Genomic DNA, 27,600 nt, shown 5'->3' with positions numbered 1-27,600 from the left:
TCCAGAGGTTTTCCATTCTTTCTCTTCATTCTCTCCTTAGAAATCCCCCATTCTCCCGTCTCTAATTAGCTTCACACACTTTCTGGGCTTCTCACAAACTGGGGTGGAACTTCTATTCCAATTCCCAGTCTCTCCTAAAGGGACACTGGGAGGATTAAGAAGTTATAGTGTTCCGAATAGCTGAGATCCAACATGTCATATAAAAGTGAAATTTGATTCTTTTAACATGATTCTACATTTATTGGAATTCTTATAGAGCTAAATTTTCAGGCAGAAGTGATTCAAGAAAAAGGAGTCACAAGGGGAAGAAAGGAATAGAATATGAATTTGAAACTGAGCTGATGAAATATTTCAAATCACAAAGACAGAGAAAAGTGTTCCCTCACGATAATCAATCACTGTAATACACCATCTGGTGAGGGATATTTCTAGCTTTTTTTTCATTCCTTCTTTTTTCAGGAATGAAAGTAATTTTTCAAAGAAACAGATAAAATAGGTTAGAAGTCAGAAGCAGTCAGAGTAATTTTGCTTCTTTTAAAAGGAATTCCTTAAGCATGGATTTTGATTGTTCTTCAACGTTGGGCTTTAGACATATATGTTGTAAATCATTTCGGCTCCTAATCTCGACATGTGTTTTATTATACTTATTGGAAGATTTCTACCGCCTTAACTGTGAACGAAATGTCCACTAGTTGTTTAAATCTTAGGAGAGCACGTACAAATGGCTTATCTGGTGAGACTAAAATCGGTCAACCAAGTAAATGCCCATCAGTGTTCTGCCATTCAAAAAGTGCCAAAAAAAATTAGAGATTAATTCGTTCAACCTCCTACTCAATGAAGGAATCTTGGCTTCATAGCCTCCATTTCCTTAATGAATTCTTAAGGTCTCAGAATATGGCTTTTGCCCCCATTTCTTCAGAGAGTCTTCACTTTTGATTTGGTCATGAACTTCCCAGTCACTGAAGCTAATGTCTTTTTCTCTGTCCTCTTTGATCTAAGGACTTTTTCTCTGTCCTCTTTGATCTAAGGACTTTTTCTCTGTCCTCTTTGATCTAAGGACTAAGGACCTGTGGAACATCCTACCTTATCTCCTCTCCTTTCCTGATTTCCACAGAACCATACTATACTTGTTTTCTTACCTCTATGACGTATTCTTCCATCTTGTGTCCCTTTTTATGCCCCATTAAATGGACATTGCCCTAAATTGTCTCCCCCTTCTCTTCTCTCTCTTCAATTTCCTCCTCACAGAGTTCTATTTACATAGCTTCTATGTGGATGACTTATAAGTTAATATATTCAAATCTGATCTGGCTCCCAAGCTCTAATTCACCTTTTCAAAAGTCATCTCATTCCTTTCTCCTGTCTGAAATCACAAAAGTTGATTAAATTTTTCAAGAGATCTTTCTTAAAGTATCATCAACTAGGGATACTTCTTCTTTGGCTTCTAATAGATTCTGAAATTAATTTCTCAAGTGAAACTTGCTTGGAATAATTTATGACTGTAGAAATATGAAGAGCTCTGGTACATTTGACCATGAGAAATTTTAATTAAAAAGAGAAAAGAGTCACCATTCTACAGTGTTTTTAGAATCCTAGAAAACATTATTCAGGGAGGTATTGCAATATGAATATTTAAAAAGTAGGGCAGATATTTTATATCTACACTCAAAACCAAATCTGAGAACAGACAAGGTGTCAATTCAGAAGCACTCCTGTTATAATTCTCTGCAACCCCTATTTTGTTTTCAAGAAAGCGATCAAGCAGTGAAAGGGACAAAATGGAAACATCCCATACCTGTAAGAGAACTGGGTCTGAAGAGAATTTCTTTTTCTTTGTGCTGTATCACATGGATGCTTTCATATTCCGCAGCTCTTATTGCCAGAAAATCAGAGGCTGTCTGATCTAAGTCGAGTAAGAAGGCGTCAGCCTCTTTCTCATTAGTTGGCTCCTCTTCATCCTACAATTGCATCAAATAAGAAAATTGCTCAGGCTGTATTTTGCTGTTAGTTTTTTTTTTAGAAAAGGAATTCTTTTTATCAATTAATAAGTTTTAACATATCTCACACTGAGTTCTCTTCCTAATTTTTTTTTTTCACAATGATAAATTTTTATTTTTCAACCTTTCAAAGTTCTTAGTTTAGACAGATTCTTGAACTGGTGGTTCATAGCCATCAGCCCTTTCAACTTTTGTGCCAGTTTCATCTCCTGAAGGTTTTCCAGAGCCACCACCTTCACCATGAAGTTCCATTAATTTTCCCAATTCAAATTTGGGCTTCTTGAGCATCTTGACTTTTCGAACAAATACATCATGGAGAGGGTAAATGGATTGGCAAGCCTTTTCTATGTCTTTCCCGATGCTGTCTGGAATTAGTTTATTGACAACTTCTTTCAAGTCATTTGTCTGCACCTCTCGGGTCATGATTTCCATCATTTTCTTACGAATCTGACGGACCTGTTGGTGCTGGGCGTAAGAGGTCTTACGGATCTGGTTGTTGCGCTTTTTGGTAAAACCAACACAAAAGAGGCGGAGCAAGTAGCCATCGGTAGTTTTGACATCAACATGGGCTTCAATCATAGTCTGCCATTTTTTGACCATGGAGCACATTTTGTCCCGGGTAAGATCCATTCCATGGAAATTGGTCAAACAATTTTTACCCTGAACATCTTCAGTAATTAACTTGAACTTCCGAAAGCAACTTCATCATTCTGCAAATCAGCAAGGCTCACTTCAAAGACTCGACCCTTGAGACCATCAGAGGCAATTTTTGTTCCTTGAGTCCTCGTCACCAGTGTCTTGCCAATATTGCGAATGTTGAACATAGCTGGTGCTTTCACATCATACCAATCCTTCTTGGAAAATGGATCAACTACTTTCTTCTTGGCCCCTTTTTTGCCGCCTTTGGTGAGGCGCTTATTCTTGCCCACCGCCATGATCCCCCTCTGAAAGCCAAAAAGGTCTTCCTAATTTTTTTTAAAAGCTAAGCCTAATTGTTGCCTCTGATTCCAGTGCCTTTTATTATCACCATCATTATTGTGAATAATAACTCATATATAAACCATTGAAGTTTCCTTCAAAATAACCCTATGAAGTATTAGAGATATTATACCCATTTTTCAGGTGAAAAAACTCTTTAAGATAGCACTTATATGGGGGAAGCTCGCTTAACTTAAAAGGAGCCATAGTTAGAATGATGCAGACCTTGCTTAAGAAAGGAACTGGGACTGTTCTTCTGGACACTGAATAGAGCTGTCACAGCTGCTTTGAATATCTGGCAAGAAATCTTTTCTGAAAGGAGTGTCATGGACACCACCTCTCCATCTTTCCCAGCTGACCTGCATATCCTCTCCAAACTCTTTTGAAATGTCATTATAATAATTATGTATATGTGGTGCATTTTTAGTGAGTGCTTTTTATAAATAACTACACAAATGTTTTCCTGGTCATGGAGCATCAGAATTATTAACTGCTTTCTACTGGCAAAAAAAATAATGGAAGAAAGGAAAAGTGAAACAAATGACCCACATACCCTGCTTAAATCTGTTAACTGTTCTCATAAAAACATGGAACTGAAAGAATCATGCTGAAGGGAGAAGTAAGGGTCTCAAGAGTGCCCTTGTAATAATAAATGGGCTACTGTCGGAACAACGTTGCCGTTGTTTTTCAAAACTTTGGATTGGGGTTTGGTTAGAAAGTATTAATAATGTTATTGCCAGGGTATGCTCATCAAATCCATGTTATGATGGGCAGTTCTTATTTTTAAAAATCCCACAAAATGAAAATGAGGGATTCAATGAGCCGTGCTGCCTTTGACAAGAGATGGTCTGTTTTTCAAAGCTTCTTAAGAAGCTTGGAGTTAAAAAAAAAAAACCTAACATTTTTGACCTAACATATTCTTATTACTTCTGAACTCTTCACTTTTCCTTCTGGGAAACTTTTGCTATCTAAGGGAGAAGTCTGAAAAAGAGAGAGGAAAAAAAGCTTGGCAGGGGGAGAGACACACAGAGACAGAGAGAGAGACACACACAGAGACATAGAGACACACACAGAAATAAAGAGAGAATTGAGAGAGAGAGAGAGAGAGAGAGGGAGGGAGGGAGGGGAGAGAGAGGGAGGGAGGGAGAGAGAGGGAGGGAAGGAGGAAGGGAGAAAGGGAGGGGGAGGGAGGAAGGGAGAGAGGGAGGGAGAGGGAAGGAGGGAGAGAGGGAGGGAGAGGAAGGGAGGGAGGGAGAGAGAGGGAAGAAGGAAGGGAGAGAGGGAGAGAGATGGCAGGGCGAGAAAGAGATGGGGTAGAGAGACAGAGACAGAGAGAGACAGTGACACAGACACAGAAAGAGACATACACAACATACACATATATACACATACACCCAGAGACTATAAAGATTAGAAATCTTCCATAGGGAAGAACATAGAGTGAGAGATGCAGAATCAAGACCTCCAAAGTCTCCCACAGAGACTCATTCACTGAAGGCTCAAATGCAAGAATCCGAAGCTTGAAAGGGGAATTTTTAGCTCTAAGCAAAGGAAGTAAAACTTCCTATAGTAGCTAATGAACTAAAGAATCTTCCAGCCAGTATGATGAAAAGGTGATGCAGAATTGACTATGTTTATGCGTGATGTTCTGAGGGGAATGAAGGATTTGGGGTGCCGAGGGGGAGGAGCGTATTATAATCAGAGGTTTGTTCATGGAAGATGAGCTTTCTTTTTTTTTTTTCCCTGAGGCTGGGGTTAAGTGACTTGCCCAGGGTCACACAGCTAGGAAGTGTCAAGTGTCTGAGAACAGATTTGAACTCGGGTCCTCCTGACTTCAGGGCTGGTGCTCGATCCACTGCGCCACCTAGCTGCCCCTGATGAACTTTATTCTGACAAAACATTCCTCACTGTCACCATAATTTCCTGAAGGTAGACATGACCTCCTGGAGAAATTAAAGTTTTGTTTTGTATGTTTAAATCATGGAGGTAAGCAGTAATGGGAAGAAATCAGAAAAAAAAATGAACATTCCAATATCTACTGGTAATTAGCATCCTAGAACCTGGCTATGATCTGTTTGCTGCAGTGGAGAATTCAGTGGGAAGTCTCAGATTGCATGAATGGGGGTTGAATTCAATTACGGCCATTCTAAGAAGACCTCATTACATTAAGAGAGTTCCTCAGGGTGGTATAGTCCCCAGAGACAGCATTATAGTACAGCTCCTGTGAATTACTGTTCCTTAAATTTAAAAGTCAAGAGTTGACTAATTATCTTCAGGTAAAACAGTTATTTTAAATACCATTTTCTGATATGTAAGTAATCTTAAAAACTGGAGCTACTGTTAGATGCTGAGTAAGACATACTTTTGATCTGTAAGAAAAGTGAAAAATTACAATTTGAAACATAGCATTTAAATAGTAAATACTAGCATTCTGGAGATAGGAAAAGATTTTCATTCATTTACAGTAGAAAAAACTGACTGCCAAAATCAAAGCATCTATTTCTTTATAGAATACACGAATCTAAGTCAGGTTGATTATAAATTAAATGTCTATAAAGTAAACGCCTCCTTTTTTATTCCTTTTCTAGAAATGTGTCAAAAAAATTCTCCCTACCCTGAATAAAAAATAGCTTTTGTCAGCGGGTCATAAGCTAACTATTGGAAATTAAGATTCCTGCCTGTGTTCCTTCCCAGTATATCTAGGATGTTGTAGGTCTTCTCGCTATGATTAAGGTTTTACATTTACCTTTCTGGACCACAGATATTTCTTTTATAGTTGGCCATCCTTTTACTCTTGTTATATGTCTGTGGACTTTTGTTCTGCCTATTTTTGCCTGATTTTCCGGGTCCAGTAGAATTGGGATATACATACAGACATAAATACAAACATACATACGTGTGTGCGTGTTAGTGTGTATGTTTGGCAGTATGTGCCGCATTTAACAGGATGCATTTGAGTTTTAAAATTCCTTAACTTCAGAGTTTTAATTTATCTTAAGGAATTTATTCCCTATTTTATCACATCAACTAAAAAATTTAGATTTCCCTGTAAAATGAGGGATAGAGGAAGGATATCAATTCTTTTTTAAGTTCAGTGTTCTCTGTGGTTGGGGGTCCTTCTAAGAAACTTTCAGGCTCAGTCTATGCTTTATTCCCAAGTTCCTGTGACTGTTTTCTGCCCCAGAAACTTGAAAGTATGTTCAAGACAGGTGGTGATTTGATTATGTGAAGAAGACATGGGACTTGTTATGTCTTTAACCTCAAATTAGAAATACTGGAGAGAACTTTCACACTAGGTGGGCATTGGATCAGGTGGCTGTTACAATTCTGTCCAATTATGAGACTTAATGAATGATAGTGTGTTTTATCCAGCAGCTTCTTGTCTTATTATAATTGTAGTCTTGAAGTTGTTTTTTTTTTTTGGTTTGTTTGTTTGTTTTACTATAGTCATGAACTAGTCAAGGCCTCCTCAAGGGAACAGCACTCATTCTGGTTTCTTGAAGTCTGCGCTCTGGCAGGTCCAATGGTATAAACATGATAAAAGACTATATGTATTCTCTGAGAGGGCTGCTCTAGGAAACCTAGAGAAATTCATCTCCAAAAGGTTGGCTATTGGCTCAAAATACTTTTGGTAATAGTGTCTTAAGACTGGTTAAAATATGGAAAAGTTATGACCTGTGTCATTGGAGGAAATGTCTTCACCAAAGACTTAGAATTAAAATAATTTTTAAAAATGAGTTTAATATAGTGTTTAGACACTCCAAAATTGGGTCTGCAACTTTCCCAAATTTTGGGATCTAGTAATAAGTCTAGTCTAAGAAAAAATATAGTAGAATTGCATAAAGTGCAAAGAGAACAGAAAATCAGTGCAGCTGTAAGCTTTAGTAGTTTAAAACTTTCAAGACACTTAGCATATAGTGAATCCTAGTATAGTAGAAAGCCTTTGAAGGCAGAAAGTATCTCACTTTTGCCTTTGAACCTGTCATGGTACCTTATACTCTATTAGTATCTATTAGATTGAAATGAATTTGTGCAAGGAACCCAAAACAAAAGAGCAGATCTCAGTCAAAAAATTCTATTGGAGAAAGCACCAGCCCTCAAGTCAGGAGGACCTGAGTTCAAATTTGACCTCAGACACTCAACACTTCCTGGCTGTGTGACCCTGGGCAAGTCACTTAACCCCAATTGCCTCAACAACAACAACAACAACAACAAATCCATTGTGGCCCAAGAAGAATTCTTCTACATCTGTAGAAGGTTATTTTAGCCCAGAGGCTGTGTGATGGAATAAAAAGTACAGTGGTTTAGAAGCAGGAGTTCTGAGTTCAAATGCTTCCTGTGGAGATAATGATACATGTCCGACCCACCTCACAAGGTTGTGTTAAAAAGCATTTTGTAACCCTTAAAACAGCGTGTAAATGAGAACTGCTACGTCTGAGGGTCACTGGGACAGTATGCCATTGATATGGTATTGTTCTAAGAACACTACGTCCATGTTTGCCTCTGTCTGGGGTGTTCCCGGGGTGGCGAGTGCTCTCCAGTGCTGACCACAGTACTTCTTGCTTCGAGGCAGATCCCAGCCCTCCCTGGCTTGGAGAAGTTAGTGACTGATCCAAGGCTAGTCTCCTAGAATAAGACACAGGAAGGTCCCAACCCTATTCTTCCTGACACTAACATTAATCTGCCAGCCAAAAGACATTGATTTTCTATGAATTTATAATCAGAGGGCTGAGGTTCTTTCATTATGACCTACGTATGATCAAGAAACACCTGAGATGCTCTCCTAGCACTCAGTCCACATTCATTCTGAACCATTCACTCCTTTGCCATCATTATTATTATGATTGTGGTGCTATTTCCCCTACTTGTTGTTCTTGACCTGGTTTCTCTTCCTCTTCCTCTTCCTCCCCTTCTTCCACCTCCTGATTAGGCTCTTCTCCACTTTTGTCTTTTGTTTCATCCTTTTCGGGTTCAGGATCAAAATTGAAAGTAAAGAAGTTATAGGCTTCTTCTGCAGATGGAAATCCGGGGGGGACCTACACAAGGAGACCACAGGATTTTCAGACGATTTAAAGTTAAATAACCTCAGTGTAAGCAACTAACTAAAAACAACCTTTATGTGAGCAGTAATAATAACATTCCAGTCATCACACAAGATTGGTATCTCAAAAAGTTAGTGGACTATAGACAATGAACTTTAATGAATGGAATTTATTGCCTCGGGGTATTCTTTTATAGGTCAAATTTTGATTAGTTCACTTCTCATAAACTACAAAAAGCTTTTTCCAAGCCACACAAATATTTTATTTGTAGCCATGAGACCTGATAATTTTAGCAGTGATTTTCCAAATGCCAAGGATTACTATTTCATTGGTAAATGCTAGAATAGTTCTATTTAATTAGTAGTAAGATATAGCTTCTTACACATTCAATTTGATAAAGGCCAATTGCATCCTTGGCTGTTGGGGTCCCTTTTGGTTTGTTGTATATGTAGGCAAGACAATAACTTTTTATTAACCTTTGGGAATCCAATGTGTCTATAGGATACGGCCTGTTCTTCCATAAAATATTATTCCCCCTGAGCCTTATATGAGGAAAAGAATGATGCACAAGAATGAATGGGAAAACTGAGTAACTGTTTCATTGTCCTCCTCTCCTAAAGAAGAAAAACTCACCCAAGGATAACACACCAGTTCTGACCTGTGGTTTGAACTTGGACTTCCTCCCAGAATCCCGAAACTTGACTCTTGCAGATCTCTGAGAATCTTCCTCTTGTGGCTCCTTTAGGATATTTTTGCCAGGCTGCATTTAAACAAAAAAATACAAAGAAACCCTTTAGATGGATTCTTGTGTATTAAAGTCCTTTTTCAACATTCATCCAGAATGAAGTGACTCCAACTTCTTAAAAGCTACGTGCAATTAAGCTCTGTCAAATCCTATAAATCAGGGCGAAAAAAACAAATAAACAAAAGTATAAGCTGCTCTATGAATTTTATGTCTCTCATTGGAAAACCAGTCAAGTTAAATTTCAATCGCCTCATCATCTTAAGTCTGACCCCTGAAATGATGTATCATTTGACTATCACAATTTATGAAAATTTGCTAGTAAGGCAATGAGGGTGTGGGGATGGGGGCAAGACTGGTTGAAAACTTACACAGATGGAATAAAGATGGATGAAATACCCATAGAGATAAACTAAAAGAATGGATGAAATGCCAATTCTTGACTATTGATTATTATAATTCCTAGGGAATGAGTTCAAACCAAAGTAAAAGTAAAGTGATCAAATCTAGCTCTTTTTAGTTCTGATCCTCTGTGATCTCTCTGCAGACTGGAATCGATTTTCTTCCTTCTCGCTCTGGATCTCTCTTTTTCCTAGGTTTTTATGCTCCCAATCTTTCTTGGTTCTCCCCCTATATATCTGACAATCTATTCCCTTTAGTTAGTTGTTGTTCTATGTTCTGTCTAATAATTGTGGATATCGCCCCAAAGGCCTGTCCTGGGCTTTCTTCTCATTCTATGTTAGCTCACTCAGATCTTGTCTTGCACCAATATAAATTCAATTCTCATCTCTAGGAAAATAATTCCCAAGTGTAGCCACCTATCCCCAGTGTCTCTATTAAGTTACAGGAGCCTTTTAGACCTTTTGAACTGGATTCCTATAAACATCTCAAACTCAACATATCTAAAGCCGAATTGTCATTTTCCCCTCTAAGCCAATCCCTCTCCTTTTTTGAATTTTCCTACTGATGTCATATAGTTGTTTTTCAATCCCTTTTTCAATATGACTGCCTCTTCACAACTCCATTTGAAGAGGCAGTCATATTGAAAAAGGGATTGAAAAACAACTATATGACAACTACATTTGTGTTTTTTTTTTTTTTTTGGCAAAGATATGAAAACAGTTTGCCATTTCCTTCTTTGGCTCATTTTACAGACGAGGAAACTGAGGCAAATAGGGTTAAGTGACTTGACCAGGGTCTAACGGCCAGTGTATCTGAGTTCAGATTTGAACTCAGGAGGTTGTCTTCATGACTCCACGCCATTGGCTGCCCTACATACATGATGCTCTATTTTTGCTGGCTTTTTTCCACCCCTTGAATTTCTGTCCCTTTATTTTCCTGGCTTCTCCCAAGTGTTCTCAGCTTCTGCTGTCCCCTTCCCCCCTCTCCCTAGGACTCCTCCAAAATGCTAGTGCTTTCCCCTCTGAGATCACTCATTCACTTATCTTTGAGACAACAGGGATCCACAAGAATTTCTCAGAAGCTTATTGAATATTCTATTATAAGACATTCAGGTAGTGCCATAGTGCACAGAGAATGGTGACTATCTAATAACTTCACATCTATCCCTGGACATTAGGTAACTACGGAAGCCTGGATGGTTTATTTAGCCCCCGCCTGCCTCAGTTTTCTCAACTGTAAAATAGACATCATAAATAGGACCTGCCTCCCAGAACTGGGGGATCAGGGAGATAATATTTGTAGGTGCTTAGCACAACATCTACAATCCAGTAGGAGCTTAATAAATAGTTCTTCCCTTTCCTAGGGGAGTGCTGTGTTCACATTTATACTGAAGGAAAATCACTCAAAGCAGGGTGAGTTCACCATGGGAGTATATCTAAATAGTCTATTAAATCAAAAGGATAATACTAGCTTCCATAGTTGTAAGTCTGCAGAGAGGCAGCAAGGAGAGTCAGACTGAAAGCCAGAAAGATGCAGATTCCAGTCCTGCCTCTGATGCTTATTGGTCACATGACTCTGGCCAAGTCACTAAACACGGCGGGATTCTGCGCCATCATCTGAGGCTTTAAGTTGGAGAAAAGGGTTCCCGTCGGCTTTGGCTGAGGGAAGCTCCTCTCCTTGGAGTTCCCTCTCTTCATGAAGCCAGAATTCAGTCATTAAGCTGCACCAAGTGATCTACACGTGCATCTGCTCCTGATCACAACCCCATAACCGTTGCTAAGTCCGGTGTCAGTGAGTTCCGACTTGTGGGGTTTGGGAGATGCTCTGAAGTCCTCCTCACCTGGAGTCCAATTTCACTGCCTCTGCTGTTCCAGCCCCCACTGGTCCAGGCGAGCGGTGGGTTCCCTGGGCACAGGCAGCAGCAGGAGGGCCCCATTCTTACTCGTGCTTGTTATTTCTGCCCCAGAGAAAGCACTCACCTCCCCCACTACGGAATTAGCATACTAAACATATTCTTGTGATTGGATAGAAGACATTAACATCAGCAATCATGCATCATATTTTTTAATCTGACTGGACACAATACAATAATCATGCTTCGGCTATAATCATAGATCATTTGATTGCACAATAATTGCTTACATTTAGAGTTTTTCCATCATTGCAGAATGGCATTCAATTTGATTAAAAATATGCTTACTACTTCAGCTCCCATGGGAGTTCTCCCCTCCTGATTTCTCTTCCCTCCATGTAGCGGTTCCTCCAGAACCATTATTGTATTATTCTATTATAGCTGCCACCGCCCCCTAACTGGGCCACCCATTAGCCGGGCATGTCACTTCCAGCTCATATGGAAGCGAGATGGCTTTAGTAATGACCTTCTTACTTTAAAACCTCTGTCTGTGGTAGCATTTCCTAATCGACTCCCTCTTAGGGTGCAGAACAACTTAATGAGTGACGCTGGCTCCAGATTTTCATTATCTAGTGGGCCAGGCTCTCATCATGTTGTGGATTTATTTCCCAGCCTACGACGCTGCTCCTTTACTTAACCTTCCTAATGCTGGTCTGGGCCGATAAAGTCATTTCATTGCTCACCAATCTTCAGTGTTCCTTCCCACTGCCTGGGGAATATTAGTCTTCCTACTTAAATTCTTTTATAATCTAGCTCCAACCTCCATATTTCAACTCAATCCCCCTAATGTGCTCTATGTTCCAGGCAATCAGGACATATCTTAAGACTTTATTATTATTATATTATTATTATCATCATCATTATTATTAATTATCTATCTATCTATCTATCTATCTATCTATCTATCTATCTATCTATCTATCTATCTATCTAACATTAAGACCATTTTACCATTCCCTACCACTAAAATGCCTGTGCCCAATAGCTCAGCCACTGGAAATCCTGCTGACCCTTCAGGATCCAGTTTGAATCCCGTGGTCTCTGTAAAGCTTTCACTGACGCAGCCAGCCAGCTCTAACTTTTCCCTTCCAGTTACTACTGTGGCACACCATCCACTTCTTCTGTGGCACTCAATATACTCTATTTTGTACTCACACATTTATCCTATTCTGGCAACTTCCTGGGTTTCTGGAGGGAGGGCTCACGACAACAAATTTATAGATCTTTGAAAGTTTGACGCAAGTCTTATCTCTCAACTTTATTTTCCCCCACTAGATGGTGAGGAGCTTCAGACCAATTGAGAACAGACTCTCACCCATTTTTATCTCCTCCCAGGCCTTTCCAAGCATTTTTTTGCTCATCGACACTTAATGAGGATTTCTTGAATTGATTTAACTGGAACTGGAACAAAAATGGGGATCCTTCACTTTACTGTCATTTGTAGGATTGTGTTTTAATGGTTTCTGGGATTTAATGCAAGATAAGTTTTTTTTTTTTTAATCTTGTCCTATGTAGCATGTACATACAGTTGTGCATGCTACATGATTTTTTAAAAATCCAACTGATCTGTCCTGTTGGCCCTTCCCTCCCCTGATTGCAAGCCTTTGTATATACCATCGCCCAAACCAGAATCTTCTCCCTTGTCACCTCTGCCTCTGTCCTGCCTTCCTAACTCTCTCCATGAGCCACTTCTTCCAGAGACCTTTTCTGATTGTGGAAATTGTTCATGTTTGAGTTTAAAACCATCTTATATTTATTGTGTACATATTACACATTAAAGTTATCTGTGAAAATAATTTGTCTGGGGGCAGCTGGTGGCGTAGTGAACAGAGCACCAGCCCTGAAGTCAGGAGGACCTGAGTTCAAATGTGGCCTCAGACACTTAACATGTCCTAGCTGTGTGACCTTGAGCAAGTCACTTAACTCCATTGCCTCAGCAAACATAACACCACCAACAATAATAATTTGTCTGCCCGGAAAGGATATAGGCTGATGGAATATACTGTATTCCTTTTGCATTTTTCTCTCCAGAATCAAGCCCAGTGTCAAGTGCAAATTAGATGCTCAATTAATGCTTACTGATTGACACCCTTCTCTGGCCATCAATTTCTGCATCTTTAAAATGAACAAGTTGGCCTATATGGTTTTAAAGTCTCTTCCTATTCTAAATCCTATGGCATTTCAATAGAATTTTAAATATATACACTATATATATATATGTATATACATATATACATATATATATATGCCATATATTTTAAAAAGAAATTATAGCTTGCTGCCCTTCTATTGGATCCTATGTAGGTTTATCTGATTGAAGAATTACAAAATTGAATTTAAAAAAGCATCAGGCATCTCTTCATATCACAGTTTCAGGAACCTTTAATGAAACTAATATTATATTTCTTTGCCTATTAGTGAAAACAAAAGGATTCAAAAGCTTGCTATATTTCTCACCTCTTCATCAAATCCAGTCCTTTCTTCTTTGAGACTCACAAAGCTCCTGGGCTTGGGGCTAGGGATTTCCTGCAGCAAAGCACTTTCTGCTTTAGACTGAAAAAGTCAAAGAGGAAATCATTATCCATTGCACGTCTTCAATACAGAAAGGGAGTCTGTCATTCAGGTCTCAGTTGCTATTAATCAGGAAAAAATAGTCAGGGTTTTCACTCTTAAGAGATAAATGAGAATCAAATTAATTGTTTAGAAAATTAGATAAAATTCTTCTTCTGGGTAATAATCATCCATGCCAACCTAAAATACCACATTAACATTTACAACACAAAAGATAAATCGAAAATATTCAAATGCATGCGGCATTAAGCAAATGAGCTAGAGAGGAGCTATGGAACTGCAATCAGCATTGAGCAAATTATTAATGTATCCTCACCCTTGCAGCTTTTAATTTTTCTCTCATTCGTTCCCTCATGGAAAATTCTGCAAAGCCCGTTCTTGAAGTGGAAGGAATAGGAGGTAAATCTGGAACAGAAATATGAGAATAACCTTTAGAAGTAGAATTTTTTGACAGGTGTATCAATAAGCATTTCATAAATAACAACTATGTGCCAGGCACTTTTCTGGGAATACAAAAATATAGTCATTTTAAATTGGTAAGTAAAAACTGAAAATCCTTTTTCAAACAATTATATATATATATATATATATTTGCTTTTCAATTTGAAAAGAAATTTCATGTAATATCACTTGATCCACTACCCAGTGAAGAAGGCAAGAAAATTATCATTGTTCCCATTTTGCCAATTATCAATAAAAGAAGAACTAACATTTGTATGGTACATTAAGGTCTGGAAAGTCTTTGACTGATCCTCTAAGGAAAGAATGAATGAATGAGTGTTTTGGGTTGTTTGTTTTTGAAGAGGGGCGATTTGAGGCAGAGTAGTGATAATCAAGAAAGCTAGGTTGTTCTGGGAAGTCACAGGGATGGTATATAATAGAGCAGTCTAATGACATGGCCTTTCCAGAAGCACTGACAGAGTGGATTTAATTACATTATAAAAGAGGCAAGATGGAGAACTGGAGGTGGAAGGCAGAATGGTCTCAGGGAGGAAGTTTGGAGCAGAGGGGTTTAAATGACAGAACCAGAAATATAAATCAGACCTTTTGACAGCCAAGTCAGGTGTCCTTTTCAGTTGGTTATGTTTTTCTTGGTGTGGGCCAAGCACTTCATTTTAGAAAAAAAGCCCGAGGCTCCCAAAATGGAATGGATTTTGCTCAAGGTTGCGTAGTAGAGAACAGAAAATTATTTGAACCCAGATATTCTGACTATAAACTTGTGTTCTTTTCACTATCTTTCCATCTGATGTACTCTTCTTGGCCCCAGAGGGTAGAATTTGAAGCAGTATGTGGAAACTGAAAAGAAGTGAATCTAGACACAGTGTAAGGACCACTTTTCTAACCATCAGAGCTGTCCAAAAGTGAAATGATCTGATTTAATGGCGGTGGTAGTTTCATTTTTACCTGAGACTTTCAATTGTGAATTGGATGGCCCCTCTTGAAGAATATAGTAGAGAAAATTCCTATTCAGGTACAAGTTATGCTAATCTAATCCTTCTAAATAGGATATTCTGTGATTCTATATAATTTAATCTTTTATATAAATGGAAAAGATAACGTGGCCTACTGGATAGAAACTGTCTCAGAATCAAGAAGACCTAAGTTCAACTGATTCTAACAGAGAGTGCTTGTGTAACCCCTCAATCATTCATTCAATTAACAAACATTTAAATTTTTACTATGTGCTAAGCAATATTTCAAGTGATGAGGAAACAAAGAAAACAAAATATAGCAAAATAATCTCTATCCTTAAAGAGCTTATATAAATTTCTATTTCTCCGTGACACAAGCAATTCTCTAGATCATAAATTGAGAGCATATAGATAACCATTGAACTATATGTCTTGGAGTCTGCAGCCTTCGTTTGTTTGTTTCTTTGCTTTCTGGAGTGATCTGTGAATTCTTTCAATTGGAATTTAATTTTCTACAAATAGAAGTTCTAGGCAGTTATCTCCTATTATTCCTTTCATGATGATGTTGTTTTTTTACCCAGCCACATTCTTCTGGGAGACCTATGATCCTTAGCTTGTTTTTACTCATCTTGTCTTTGAGATCAATATATTTAATTTGCATTGTGAGTGTATTTGCTTTTAGTGTTACTGTTTTTGCTTCTCTTCTTCTAGAGTATCTTTTACTCCTATACAACATTTCCAATCTAGAGTTTCTTTGTTTCTTTGGTGAGAATGGCCCTTGCAGATTGCAGCATTTCTATTTTGTTGGTTATTTTGGCTGTGCAGGACATAAATTCTTTCCTCATTTCTTTTTTAAACCAAGCAGGAACAGTAAATTGTGGTTCCATGTTATCCTCATATTCCAAAATTCTGTCTCATCAAGTGTTGGCAGGATTTAATCATAGACGCCTGCATTTCTTTACTAGATCTGGAAGCCATATTTCTTTCTGTTATTACCATGTTTCCTATTGATCAGCCTATTTATGTCTAAAGCCTTTGAATTTTCTTCCTGAAAGCTCTGGCACTTTTAGTCTTTCTTTACCATTATTTTCTGGGTTCCTCACTTTCTGATTCTATCCTTTGTGTGATTTTCCTGGGAGCTGGCTCCCAAAGCATCTTAGTCTATTCATATATATATATATATATATATATATATATATATATATATATTTTGTGCGTGTGTGTGCATGTGTGTGTGTGTATGATATATTCCTATACTGAGTATATGAGTTATACTCATTACTCCCCACTAAGTCTGCCCCAACTGATCTTTGAGTGGTCAGAACTGATCCTGGCTGATTATACTCTTACCTGTAGGTTTGATTGAGTGCTTCTTCCTATATACACACTCATTCACTCATACACCCCAAGAGAGAGAGAGAGAGAGAGAGAGAGAGAGAGAGAGAGAGAGAGAGAGAATTCTGTCTTGGCTAATCTCTGTTTCCCAGGTCTCTGGCTTAGCATTGGCTGTTAGAGTTTTGCAGTATTGTGCCACAGGATTGCAGCCTTTGGCAGGCTTTTGAGCCTGAAGAGTTATGGCCAAATGGCTTCAAACTTCTGCAATCTGGAAATGGAGTGTCCATGGTTCTAAAGGGCGTAGAGCAGGACTTAAGAGGTTAAGACCTTTGTGAATCTGTGTTGTGAATTTGGACCTGCTAGTGAAGCCTCAATTCTGGTAGCATGAGAGTGAGGAGTCGAGTGAGTTCACGGTCAATAAGAATCCATGCAAGAGTTTTTAACTTTCTTTTGGATTCTAGCCATTTTCCACCTTGGAATCAACTGAAATCACTTTAAATATGGTGCATTATTTCTGTTTTAGAGAGGTTTGAGAAAGAGTAGGGATCAGAGAAAATGTTTAGTCCTCCGTCTTGTTGCTTATATTACTCAGAAATCCACTTTTCAAGTTTGATTCATAAAGGCAGCATGTCCTCTCGGATAGATTTCCATGAATTAGGAACCTGGCTTTTGAATAAATATGAGCAGCAGAGCCAAAAGAACAAGGAACAGGAATAAGCTCGTCTTGGCCAGCAAGCTTGTATAAGTCATATCGTCTCTCTGAACTACATGGGTGTCAGAGTCAGTGTCTGTAGCCATGAAATTGGATGAATATCTATTTTCTAAAAGATAATATTATCCATAAAACCCCGTGTTCTATAAAATGTAACAATATTCTAACTGTACCCTTTTGATTTGGGGTGGGACCTGTTATTTCAATGAGTTAGTAATTATAAGTAAATATTTTGTGGAGTTTACCAAGTGCCAGATGCTATATATGCTAAGTACAATCATGTCAAACTTGATCCTTACAACAACTCTGTGGGGTAGGTGCTATCATTATACCCATTTTACATATGAGGAAAACTAAGGTAAACAGAGGTTAAGTGACAACCTACTAGTCTACCTTGTTGCCTTCACAGAACTCCAAGTGAAGAAACTCACCAATGATGGTTGGAACCTTTTCTTTTTCTTTTCTTTCTTTCTTTTTTTTTTCTTCTGAGGGCTGGGGTTAAGTGACTTGCCCAGAGTCACACAGCTAGGAAGCATTAAGTGTCCGAGACCACATTTGAACTCGGGTCCTCCTGAATTCAAAGCTAGTGCTCTATCGTCTAATAGAGAGTTACTTGGGACACTAAGAACTTAAATAACTTGCCCAGACTCACCCTGGCTGTATGTGGCAGAGACAGGAGTTGAACACAACTCTTCCTGATTTTTGAGTCTCTCTTTAGACTGTTTTTCTTAATAGCTATTAGTCACAGAATAAGGGGACCTTTGTTTTGGTAGTACTTTACCAAACAGTGTTTCTTTAACAGCTGCAACCACTATAACATCCAATATAATCTTAAAAAATTATTGTCAATTACACCACTACATTACTAGTCAGATGTGTGATCCAAACACCGCTCCATTTTTCCTGCCCTTGGGAAACATCCATTTGCCAAGACTTGAGTAAGGGAATGATTTCACATTTATATAAAGTATCATATTCAGCAAACACAGCCCATGGGGCCAAAAAAGACATGAAAGAGCACATAGCATCCCTAATATCAAAGTACGTATGTGAAAATAACATTCAATGTTTTTGCATTAATATAATCCATTCAGAGACATTCATAACTTACAAGTAATGACAAGCTTTTAGAGGATTCAATTCAAGGGAAAACATGCAGAATGTCCTTCAAACATAAATCTAATATAGATTTCCCTGAGAAAAGTGGTGTGACTCATCAGGTGAAGCAAGGGATTAGAAATTCAAGACTAGGAAGTTTTTTCCTTGAACAATCCTACCTATTGCTTAATCAAACAATCAATCGACAAGTTTTTATGAAGATCTTCTATGTGCTTAATAAAGGAGGCGTGAAAAATATTGGGGATAATTACAAAGAATGAAAACTCTTATGCAAAAGCGTCTTAAATAAATTGCATATAGAAATAGGCTTACCATGAATGTAAAGTGAATAAATATAAAAATATGTAAATAGTTTAATACAAGGGAGTTTATGAGTGAGGGGACTAATAGTTGGAAGGGTACTAGTAAGAAGAAAGTCTGATTTATTCCATCAGTTCTTCAAGTGATATTCCTTTTTAACACGTTTATCAAAACCATTATTATCTCTCTTCCATCAAGCATCAGCTTAAATAGTCTTGCCCATGGTTATATGGGAATTACATAGCTGAAGAAGATTTGAATTCACATCTTATTCACTCAAAGTCTGACACACTAGCCACTATAGTATCTACCTATGTGACCCAGATTCTACCCAAAGGAGAGCTATTTTATTATCATTCCTGGGCTAGATGCTTCTAAAAAGGGCATATCAGGATACCAGATGCATTATGGCTGCAAGTGTTTAAATGAAAAGCAGAATCATAGTATAGTGGGAAGAGGGCTGGTCTTAAGGTTAAGAAAACTTGAATTCAAATCCTGCTATTTCACACATTAGCTATGGACAGACAGATTATTTAACCTTTCTGTGACTCCAGTTCTCTAAGACTCCAAGCTACAGAAAAGTGACCAATCATCATTTGTGAAGAGAGTTTCCATGGCAGAAATGTACTGACAAATATGAAACGTCTAAGTAGAGCTGAGAGAATTTTGTTGTTTGGTCATTTCAGGGTCGGACTGCGCGACCTCCCATCGGAGTTTTCTTGACAGATAGATATACTGGAGCGGTTTGCTGTATCCTTCTCCATTTTACAGATGAGGAAACTGAGACAAGCCGGGGTAAGTGATTTGCCCAGAGTCATACAGCAAGGAAGTGTCTGAAGCTAGATTTGAACTCATGAAAATGAATCTTCCTGATTCCAAGCCCACTCCAAGTTCTATCCACTAAGGTTCCACTTAGCTGTCCCATCTGAGAGAACAGCCTACAAAATATGATTTTAGGATGGTGGAAAGTTTCCAAGTTACCAGGGCATTAGAATAATTATTGGATTAGAGAAAGGAGGTAGGGAACACTATTTCCACAGTTAAAATGTATTTCAAGTCCCCCTTCCCGTGAGCGCAGATTAATTATCAGGCTAGTTGACAATTTAGTAATCTGGAGAATTGGTCTTGAGATACAGAATAGGGGAATTTCAGTAAATAAAGAGAGAAAAGAATGGCTGAAAGGAGCCCTAAGAGAGGATGGGGCAGCATGCAGACAGATACCAGGGCATAGAGTGGGTCCAATATAATTTGATGAGTCTAGGACTTAATGTAACCCCTGCCCATTTTAGAAGCAGGATTCACAAAAAGGCTTTTTACTTAATTTTGCTATAATTGAGCCCCCACATCCTGGGAACAGAGGATTCCTCCGCTGTTATTTCCAAATCCTTGGACTCTGCTCATTTTGTCCAGCTTGGGTTGATTCCCCTGGTCTGGATCTGATCCTTTGTTTGCTTACAATCGCATTATCTTCCAGGCCTCCTCTTAGAAGCTGGCCTCTTGGTCTTGGCTTCTCCTGGTGAGTCAAACCCATCCTGGCAACACAATGAAAATTTTGGGAAAGAGCTTCTAAAGGGAGAATAACCGAAAGGTGGGGCAGACCAAAGATAACCTTTACCTTGACAATTTTGCCTCAGATTGGGCTTAATTCTCCATTGGAACAATTTCCTAAAATACTCTCTCAGTATTCAGAAACATATCCTAGCCCTAATTTATTCTTTTTGTTGATGTGAGTTAGAAACATGATCCACGAAATCCAAATCCTCCTTATGTCACTTTTAAAATCTCCCATGCTTGTTCCTCCAAGACCTGAATGTTTTAACAACTTCCCTTTGAAATAAATTTGCCATTTCCTCTAATTAATCTCAAATTCTACTGGATGCTGAAGCATCTTTTTTAACCAACACTGAGAAATTGGCCCTAAAATACTCCTTTAATCATAAAAATAGAGAACAGCTGTTAGTAATGAAGAATCTGTGTTTATGAGACCCTACTTAACTTTTGATAGCTACTCCCTGAAGAGTCAGAACAAGATGGGAAGAGAGGGGCTGAAAGGGAAATATGGACTTTTTGGGGGGATATTTGTTTCAAGTGGAACATGACTTAACAAAATAGATAGCAAATTGTAGTTTCTAAGGATTGATAACTTTTGCTGCTGGTAAAGCAAGACTTCTGGTTGAATGCATTCAATCAACTGGTCAACTAATAAGCCTTTATTAAATGTTTACTCTATGTCCTAAAGAATGCTAAGGGCTAGGAATACTTATTTTTATTCTTTTTGATTAAAGCTATTTATTTTGAAGACATCTGCATACATAATTTTCAACATTCACCCCTATAAAGCCTTATGTTCCAAATTTTTTCCTTCCCTTCTTCCCATTCTCTCTTTTAGATGGCAAGTAATCCAATATGGTAAACATGTGCAATTCTTCTATACATATTTCCACAATTAGCATGCTGCACACACAAAAAAAATCAGATCAAAAGGGAAAAAATGAGAAAGAAAATGAAATGCCAGCAAACAACAATAAAAAGTGAAAATATTCACAAATCACAAGTGATTTCATTCACACAGGCCTCTCTCTAGGTGCAGATGGCTCTCTTTATCACAAAGCCATTGGAATTGGCCTGAATCACCTCATTGTTGACGAGCCATGTGCATCACAGTTGATCTTCATATAATCTTGTTGCTGGGTACAATATTCTCTTGATTCTGCTCATTTCACTCACCGTCAGTTCCTGTAAGTCCCTCCAGGCCTCTCTAAAATTATCCTCCTTATCATTTCTTACAGAACAATAATATTCCATAACATTCATATATCATAACTCAGCCATTCTCTAAAAGATGAGCATCTGCTCAGTTTCCAGTTTCTGGCCACTACACAAAGGGCTGCCACAAACATTCTTGCACACATCCCTTTCCCTTCTTTAAAATTTCTTTGGGATATAAGCACAGTAGAAACAATGCTGGGTCAATGGGTATGTACATTTTGATGATTTTTTGATCATAGTTCCAAACTGCTCTCCACAATGGTTGAATCAATCCACAACTCCACCAACAATGTATTAATGTCCCAGTTTTCCCACATTCTCTCCAACATTTATCATTATCTTTTTCTGTCACCTTAGCCAATCTGAGAAATATGTAGTGGTATCTCAGAATTGTCTTAATTTGCATTTCTCTGATCAATATTGATTTAGATCATTTTTTTTTCATATGGCTAGAAATGGTTTTAATTTCTTCATCTGAAAATTGTTCATATCAGAATTTTTTTTAAAGGATAAAAGCAATCTCTGCCTCAAGGATTCTACAGTCTAAAGGGGAAGGACATTCTGCATTTGAATTAGGAACAGACTCGTTCCTGGAGGCAGCAAGGTGGCTCAGTGGATAGTGAACATTAGCACAGCGAGGCTGCTCTGGGAAATCAGAAAGATGAACTCAGACCTGATTGCAACCATTTATTAACTGTATTACCTTAACCAAGACATACCCTCTATTTGCCCCAAATATATAAATGGGGATATGGAAGACAGTTACCTCTCAGGGTTGCTAGAAGGATCAAATTTGTAAAGTACTTAGCAGGGTACCTGGCATATAGGAGATACTTTATATAGATGTCTATTCCTTTTCTCTTCCCTTTCTATTTAGCAAAGTTACTTAACTTCTCCAAGCTTGGTTCATCTGTAAAATGGGCATCTTATACTAGATGATATCTAAAAAGTCCTTTCAGGCTCTGAAAACTGACTTGATCAACCTATGATCAACCATAGAAGTAGGGGAGGTCAAAGGCAGCCTTTGTCTATTCTGACACAAACACATCTTTACTGCTGGGGGGGGGGCTCTTAAATGCTCCAAATATATCTTCTTTACCAACTGTTGTAGCAATATGAGATCATGCTGAATACTGTGCCAACTGCAAGGGATTTTTTTTCTTGAATACAGATAGTTTCAAACATGTCAAAAATATGTTAAAAATATTTGGAGTTATTCTTTCTGGGTTGGCAAAGAACTGAAAATCCCAAGGGCTGCCCATAAATTGGGAAATAACTGACCAAATTATGGTATGTGAATATAATGCAATGTGATTGTGCCATAAGAAATGATGAAATAGATGGTTTCCGAGAAATCTGGAAAGTCTTCTCTGAACTGATGCAAGAGAAATAGGAAAACAATTTATGCAACGACAATTATTGTAAAGACAAAGAACTGCGGAAGACTTCAGAACTCTGATCAAGGTGATGACCAACCATGATTCCAAGAAATCGATGAAGCAGGCAAGCCACCTCCTGCTAGAGAAGTGATGGACTTACGATAAAGAATTTGGCATACATGTTTGGACAGGGTCAATATGCAATCTTTTCCCTTTTTTTTGAGGGTGAGCATACATATTTGTTATAAGAATTTTAATCTTTTCCAATGGTGGATTGGGCTAGTGAATAAGTAAAAGCTTGCTACTTGAAAAAAAAAATAAAATTAATTTAGAAAAAATGTAAATCAACCATTTTAGCAATGCTTTTTTAAAGCATCAAGTGTCCTTCATAAGAGAAGATAAAAGCAGAAATTAAAATGTAACTATTACAGAGCACTGTGAGAATACTGAAATGTTACATAGGTAACCTTTTCTACATGTGTTAGAACGTATTCAACATAAGTTACTTAAGTTGTAAAGTAAATAATTCTCTCTGCAACTGTATTTAATAGAAAAATTAAGAGGTGGCCTTGCATGTAACAATAATCTTAATAAAAACAGCACCACTTAGTCAATACTGCCTCTGTATATAAGAAGTAAATAAAACACACAGAATAATATGACAAAACAAAAATTGGACATTTCTTAAGAACTGGAAGTGCACAGAGCACAGCCAGATGCCAGAGGAAACTCAGGAATAAGTAAATTCCAGTCACTTCTCTTTGTGGCATTTGATAGGGGCTTATAATAAATATGCCAACAACTAAAATACCAAATAAAGCAAGATAATTTGAACAGGATAGAGGGTGGACCAGTGATTTTTTGGAAAATAGCAATCCTCATGCAAATTAAGACAACTCTGAGATACCACTACACACCTGTCAGATTGGCTAAGATGACAGGAAAAAATAATGATGAATGTTGGAGGGGATGTGGGAAAACTGGGACACTGATGCATTGTTGGTGGAGCTGTGAAAGAATCTGGCCATTTTAAAGAGCAATCTGGAATTATGCCCAAAAAGTTATCAAACTGTGCATACCCTTTGACCCAGCATTGCTGCTATTGGGCTTATATCCCAAAGAAATACTGAGGAGGGGAAAGGGACCTGTATGTGCCAAAATGTTTGTAGCAGCTCTTTTTGTTGTAGCTAGAAACTGGAAGTTGAATGGATGTCCATCCATTGGAGAATGGTTGGGTAAATTGTGGTATATGAAGGTTATGGAATATTATTGCTCTGTAAGAAATGACCAGCAGGAGGAATACAGAGAGGCTTGGAGAGACTTACATCAACTGATGCTGAGTGAAACGAGCAGAACCAGAAGATCACTATACACTTCAACAACAATACTGTACGAGGATGTATTCTGATGGAAGTGGAAATCTTCAACATAAAGAAGATCCAACTCACTTCCAGTTGATCAATGATGGACAGAAACAACTACACCCAGAGAAGGAACACTGGGAAGAGAATGTAAATTGTTAGCACTGCTGTCTATCTACCCAGGTTACTTATACCTTCGGAATCCAATTCTTACCATGTAACAAGAAATTTGGATTTACACACATATATTATATCAAGGTTATACTGTAACACATGTAAAATGTATGAGATTGCCTATCATCTAGGGCAGGGAGTAGAGGAAGAAGAAAATCTGGAAAAATGAATACAAGGGATAATGTTATAAAAAATTTACTCATGCATATATACTGTCAAAAATTGTATAATTATAAAATTAATAAAAAATATAACAACAAAAAAAAGGAAAATAGCAATTCTCATGGGGAAAAATCCCTTTCCCAATGCAAATGAGATGACATTCAATTATTTTACAAATCTTAAAGCAGTGTATTCTAGTGTATTCTAGCTACAATGTTTAGATCACTTGGAGATGAAGTAATTTGCCTTGCAATCAGGCTTAATTAGGGATAATATTCAAATTCCTTCATTCCATGCACTACTTTTGCCGACCTTTCCCAACTTCACCCTCCTAATCCAACAGGATCTTCCCTCATAACAAGGTCAGTTAAACACCTCAAAGCTGGCTAGCAGACTGTGTCTGACACCTTGGGCCACATTCTCCGACGGGTCTTCTTGGAATAAACCGGTCAGCAAAACAGGGATGGCAGCTGTCTGCAGCAAACGCATCCTCGCAATAACCTCAATAGTCACACATAGGAATCATTCTTTGAAAGGGAATTCAATTTTTCAAAGTGGCCAAAAGTAAGTGTGAGCCAGCGAGTGTGATTACATCGAGTCAGACCATTTCTGTCAAGTATGGAGTACGGCTATAAAGTTACCAAACATATTCTTGTGTGACTCCGAAGCAAATTCTGAAAATAGCATTTCCAAAGGCTTATGCCGATGGCAGCATCAGTGGAATAAATGCATAATTTCTCAAGGGGACGACTTCAAAGGGGCTAAAATTCATCTGGCCGCCTGTATTCTTTAATTATGTCTAACTTGAAAAGGTCAGTAACCTATGACTTCATGGGTATAGGTATTCTAATGGTGTGTGCAAAGAACAAATAGCACTCTTCTCCGTGACTCTCTAAGCGGTTTTTGAGAGTTGCATTTGCCAAAAAATCCACCACCCTTCAGTTAGCCTAGTGATGGATAGTTTTGATCGTAATTAGTCTCAGCTGCAGTCAGCAGACACCTAGTCCACCATTACAGTCACGCTCAAAGCCTTTGAATTTCGATGGGACCCGTCAGAATGCAGACTACTGGAATGGATTTCAAGAACGTAGCGTTACTTCCGTGCCATGATGAGGGATTCGATGAGGACATTAGTGGAGTATTAAATTAAAATTAAATTAAAAATAAGCAGAAGAGATCGTGTGAAGTAGTGGATCTAGAGCTTCAGACCCAGTTCAAGTATTGCCTCGGACAAATGGAGGCTCTATAATCTCACAATGCTATAGGCAGCTATGGCTATAGGTTACAGAGAAATCACTACCCTCATTGCCAGAAATTGTTTCCTTCCCCAGGATTTCCCTTTTCCACTGAAATCACCAGTTTACCGCCTGACCCTCTATTTTCAGCATTTATTAAGAGTGTGCCAGGTATCCGCTACACAATGGGAATATGATGAAAGACAAGCCAAAAACAGCCCATTCTCAAGGGGTTCACTATCTAATGGGGGGACACAACATGCAAAAACCCCCACTATTCATATACACATGCTCATATCATCATAATGTAGTGCTCTAATATCCTTACATAGAATAATCAATAAGTTATATACATAAAGTCCTATAAAATTCTATGTAAAGTTTACAGTGTATACATAGTTGTTTTTGCATCTCTCCTCCCATTAGTGTGTGTTTATACATACACATGCATAAACTATATATAAATATATAAGTAATCATGCTATTTATAATATTATTCATAATAATTATTATATATTATATATAATTTACATATTATATATTTGTATATATATATATATATATATATATATATATATATATATATATATATATATACATAGATGCATATACATATGCACACAGATGGGATAAATTACATATAATCACCGAGGGAAGGTACTAGCATTAAGGAAGCCTGGGAATGGCTTCTTGAAGAAGGTGGGTCTTGAGCTGAATCTGGAAGGGAGCCAGGGAAGTCTCAAAGTAGAAATCAAAAAGCATAACTGAAGCCCACTATGGTTATGGGACTTATCCAAGATCATACACATGAGACTAGAACCTGGATCTTCTTAAAGGCCCTCGTCATCTTTCAAATCCTTCTTCCTCCACCCACCCTCTTCTCTGAGCTCAATTCTCGGGAATGGAGCGCGCATTACTCATTTTTGCACTTAATCACCCTTTGCTTGAATGTGATTTCTCCTGGCCCCAAGTATGTAGCTTGACTCTCTAAGAAGACTTTGAAGATCCCTGGGAAATGGGCAGCAGAGCCTCTGCACTTCCTATTTATTCCTCACAAAAAGCAGCCATAAAATTCCCTGCAGGAAGGGATAAACAGCTTGTTTCAGGATCACAAGGCCGGGCTTCAAGTTTTACTTCTGACAGATATGGGCTGTGATCCTAGCAAAGTTACTTAATCTCTTAGTGTGCCAATTATTTAATGATGATGATGATGATATTGATGAGAGCTAGCATTTATATAAAGACTTTAATATTAGTAAAACTTTATTTATATATTGTCTTATTTTGTCCTCCAAATAAACCTGGAAAATAGGTGCTATTATCCCCCTAAAACCTCAATCTCCTACCCTTCCACAATTTCCAGTCAGATTGAGGTAAATAGGGTTATGTGACTTGGCCAGGGTCATGCAGCCAGGGAGTCTCCCAGGCCACATTTGAATTCATGTCTTTTTAAATTCTAGATCCAGTATCCTCTACTCATGGGATCACTTCTCCTCTAAGATATCTAAGATTGAGAAGAGAAAACACTAATCTGCTTTTGTAGGGGAAGTTTCTTGATCAGGAGTTCTCTATAAATAAATAATAAATCAACAAAAGTTCTCTCTCTCTCTGGGTCTGATCCCAGACAAGCAAACAAGCAAACCCAGCCAGGTGAGCTCATAGGAAACATGCCGCAATGGCTTATTGAATGAATTGGAGATAACTCACTCCGGGGCCCTTTGCGGACCGTTGTGTTTAGGAGATTTGGTTCTGACCCAGCCGGTTGCTGCTCCTGTAGAAAGCCGAGATTAGCTGCCCCTTCCAATTGTTCTTCCGGGCCGGAGTCCTGCATCTGAGTAAACAGCAAAGTTGAAGCTTTATTGAAATGCCTATAAAACACAGCCCCATACTTAAGAAAGGCCTCTGTTGTTCCACTGTGTCTGTGTGTTTAGCCAGTCCCCGTTGTGCGCAACTTTCCTCCACCCCACTTGTGATTTTCTCAGCAAAGACACTGCAGTG

The 27,600-nt window shown here is 38.2% G+C and overlaps 1 protein-coding gene and 1 pseudogene across 3 annotated transcripts in view; both read right to left on the bottom strand.

Annotated features, from left to right (window-relative positions):
- Window positions 1–27,600, bottom strand: part of CC2D2A (coiled-coil and C2 domain containing 2A) — a 118,527-nt gene that overhangs the window by 85,687 nt on the left and 5,240 nt on the right. For 2 of the 3 annotated variants that reach the window (XM_074274509.1, XM_074274510.1), the window contains exons 2-7: window positions 27,310–27,433; window positions 13,961–14,049; window positions 13,531–13,626; window positions 8,676–8,777; window positions 7,841–8,011; window positions 1,796–1,958 (exon numbers count right to left, since the gene is read on the bottom strand). In XM_074274509.1, the coding sequence (XP_074130610.1) occupies window positions 1,796–1,958; window positions 7,841–8,011; window positions 8,676–8,777; window positions 13,531–13,626; window positions 13,961–14,049; window positions 27,310–27,433 (745 nt within the window). Of the gene's footprint in view, window positions 1–1,795; window positions 1,959–7,840; window positions 8,012–8,675; window positions 8,778–13,530; window positions 13,627–13,960; window positions 14,050–27,309; window positions 27,434–27,600 lie in introns of those variants that run through there. The other variant, XM_074274511.1, reaches the window with a different exon arrangement.
- On the bottom strand, window positions 2,084–2,969 carry LOC141546575 (small ribosomal subunit protein eS1-like; annotated as a pseudogene).

This window comes from Sminthopsis crassicaudata, chromosome 6, assembly GCF_048593235.1.
Source record: "Sminthopsis crassicaudata isolate SCR6 chromosome 6, ASM4859323v1, whole genome shotgun sequence".
NCBI classification, from domain to species: domain Eukaryota; kingdom Metazoa; phylum Chordata; class Mammalia; order Dasyuromorphia; family Dasyuridae; genus Sminthopsis; species Sminthopsis crassicaudata.
This window is presented reverse-complemented; position numbering and strand designations above follow the sequence as displayed.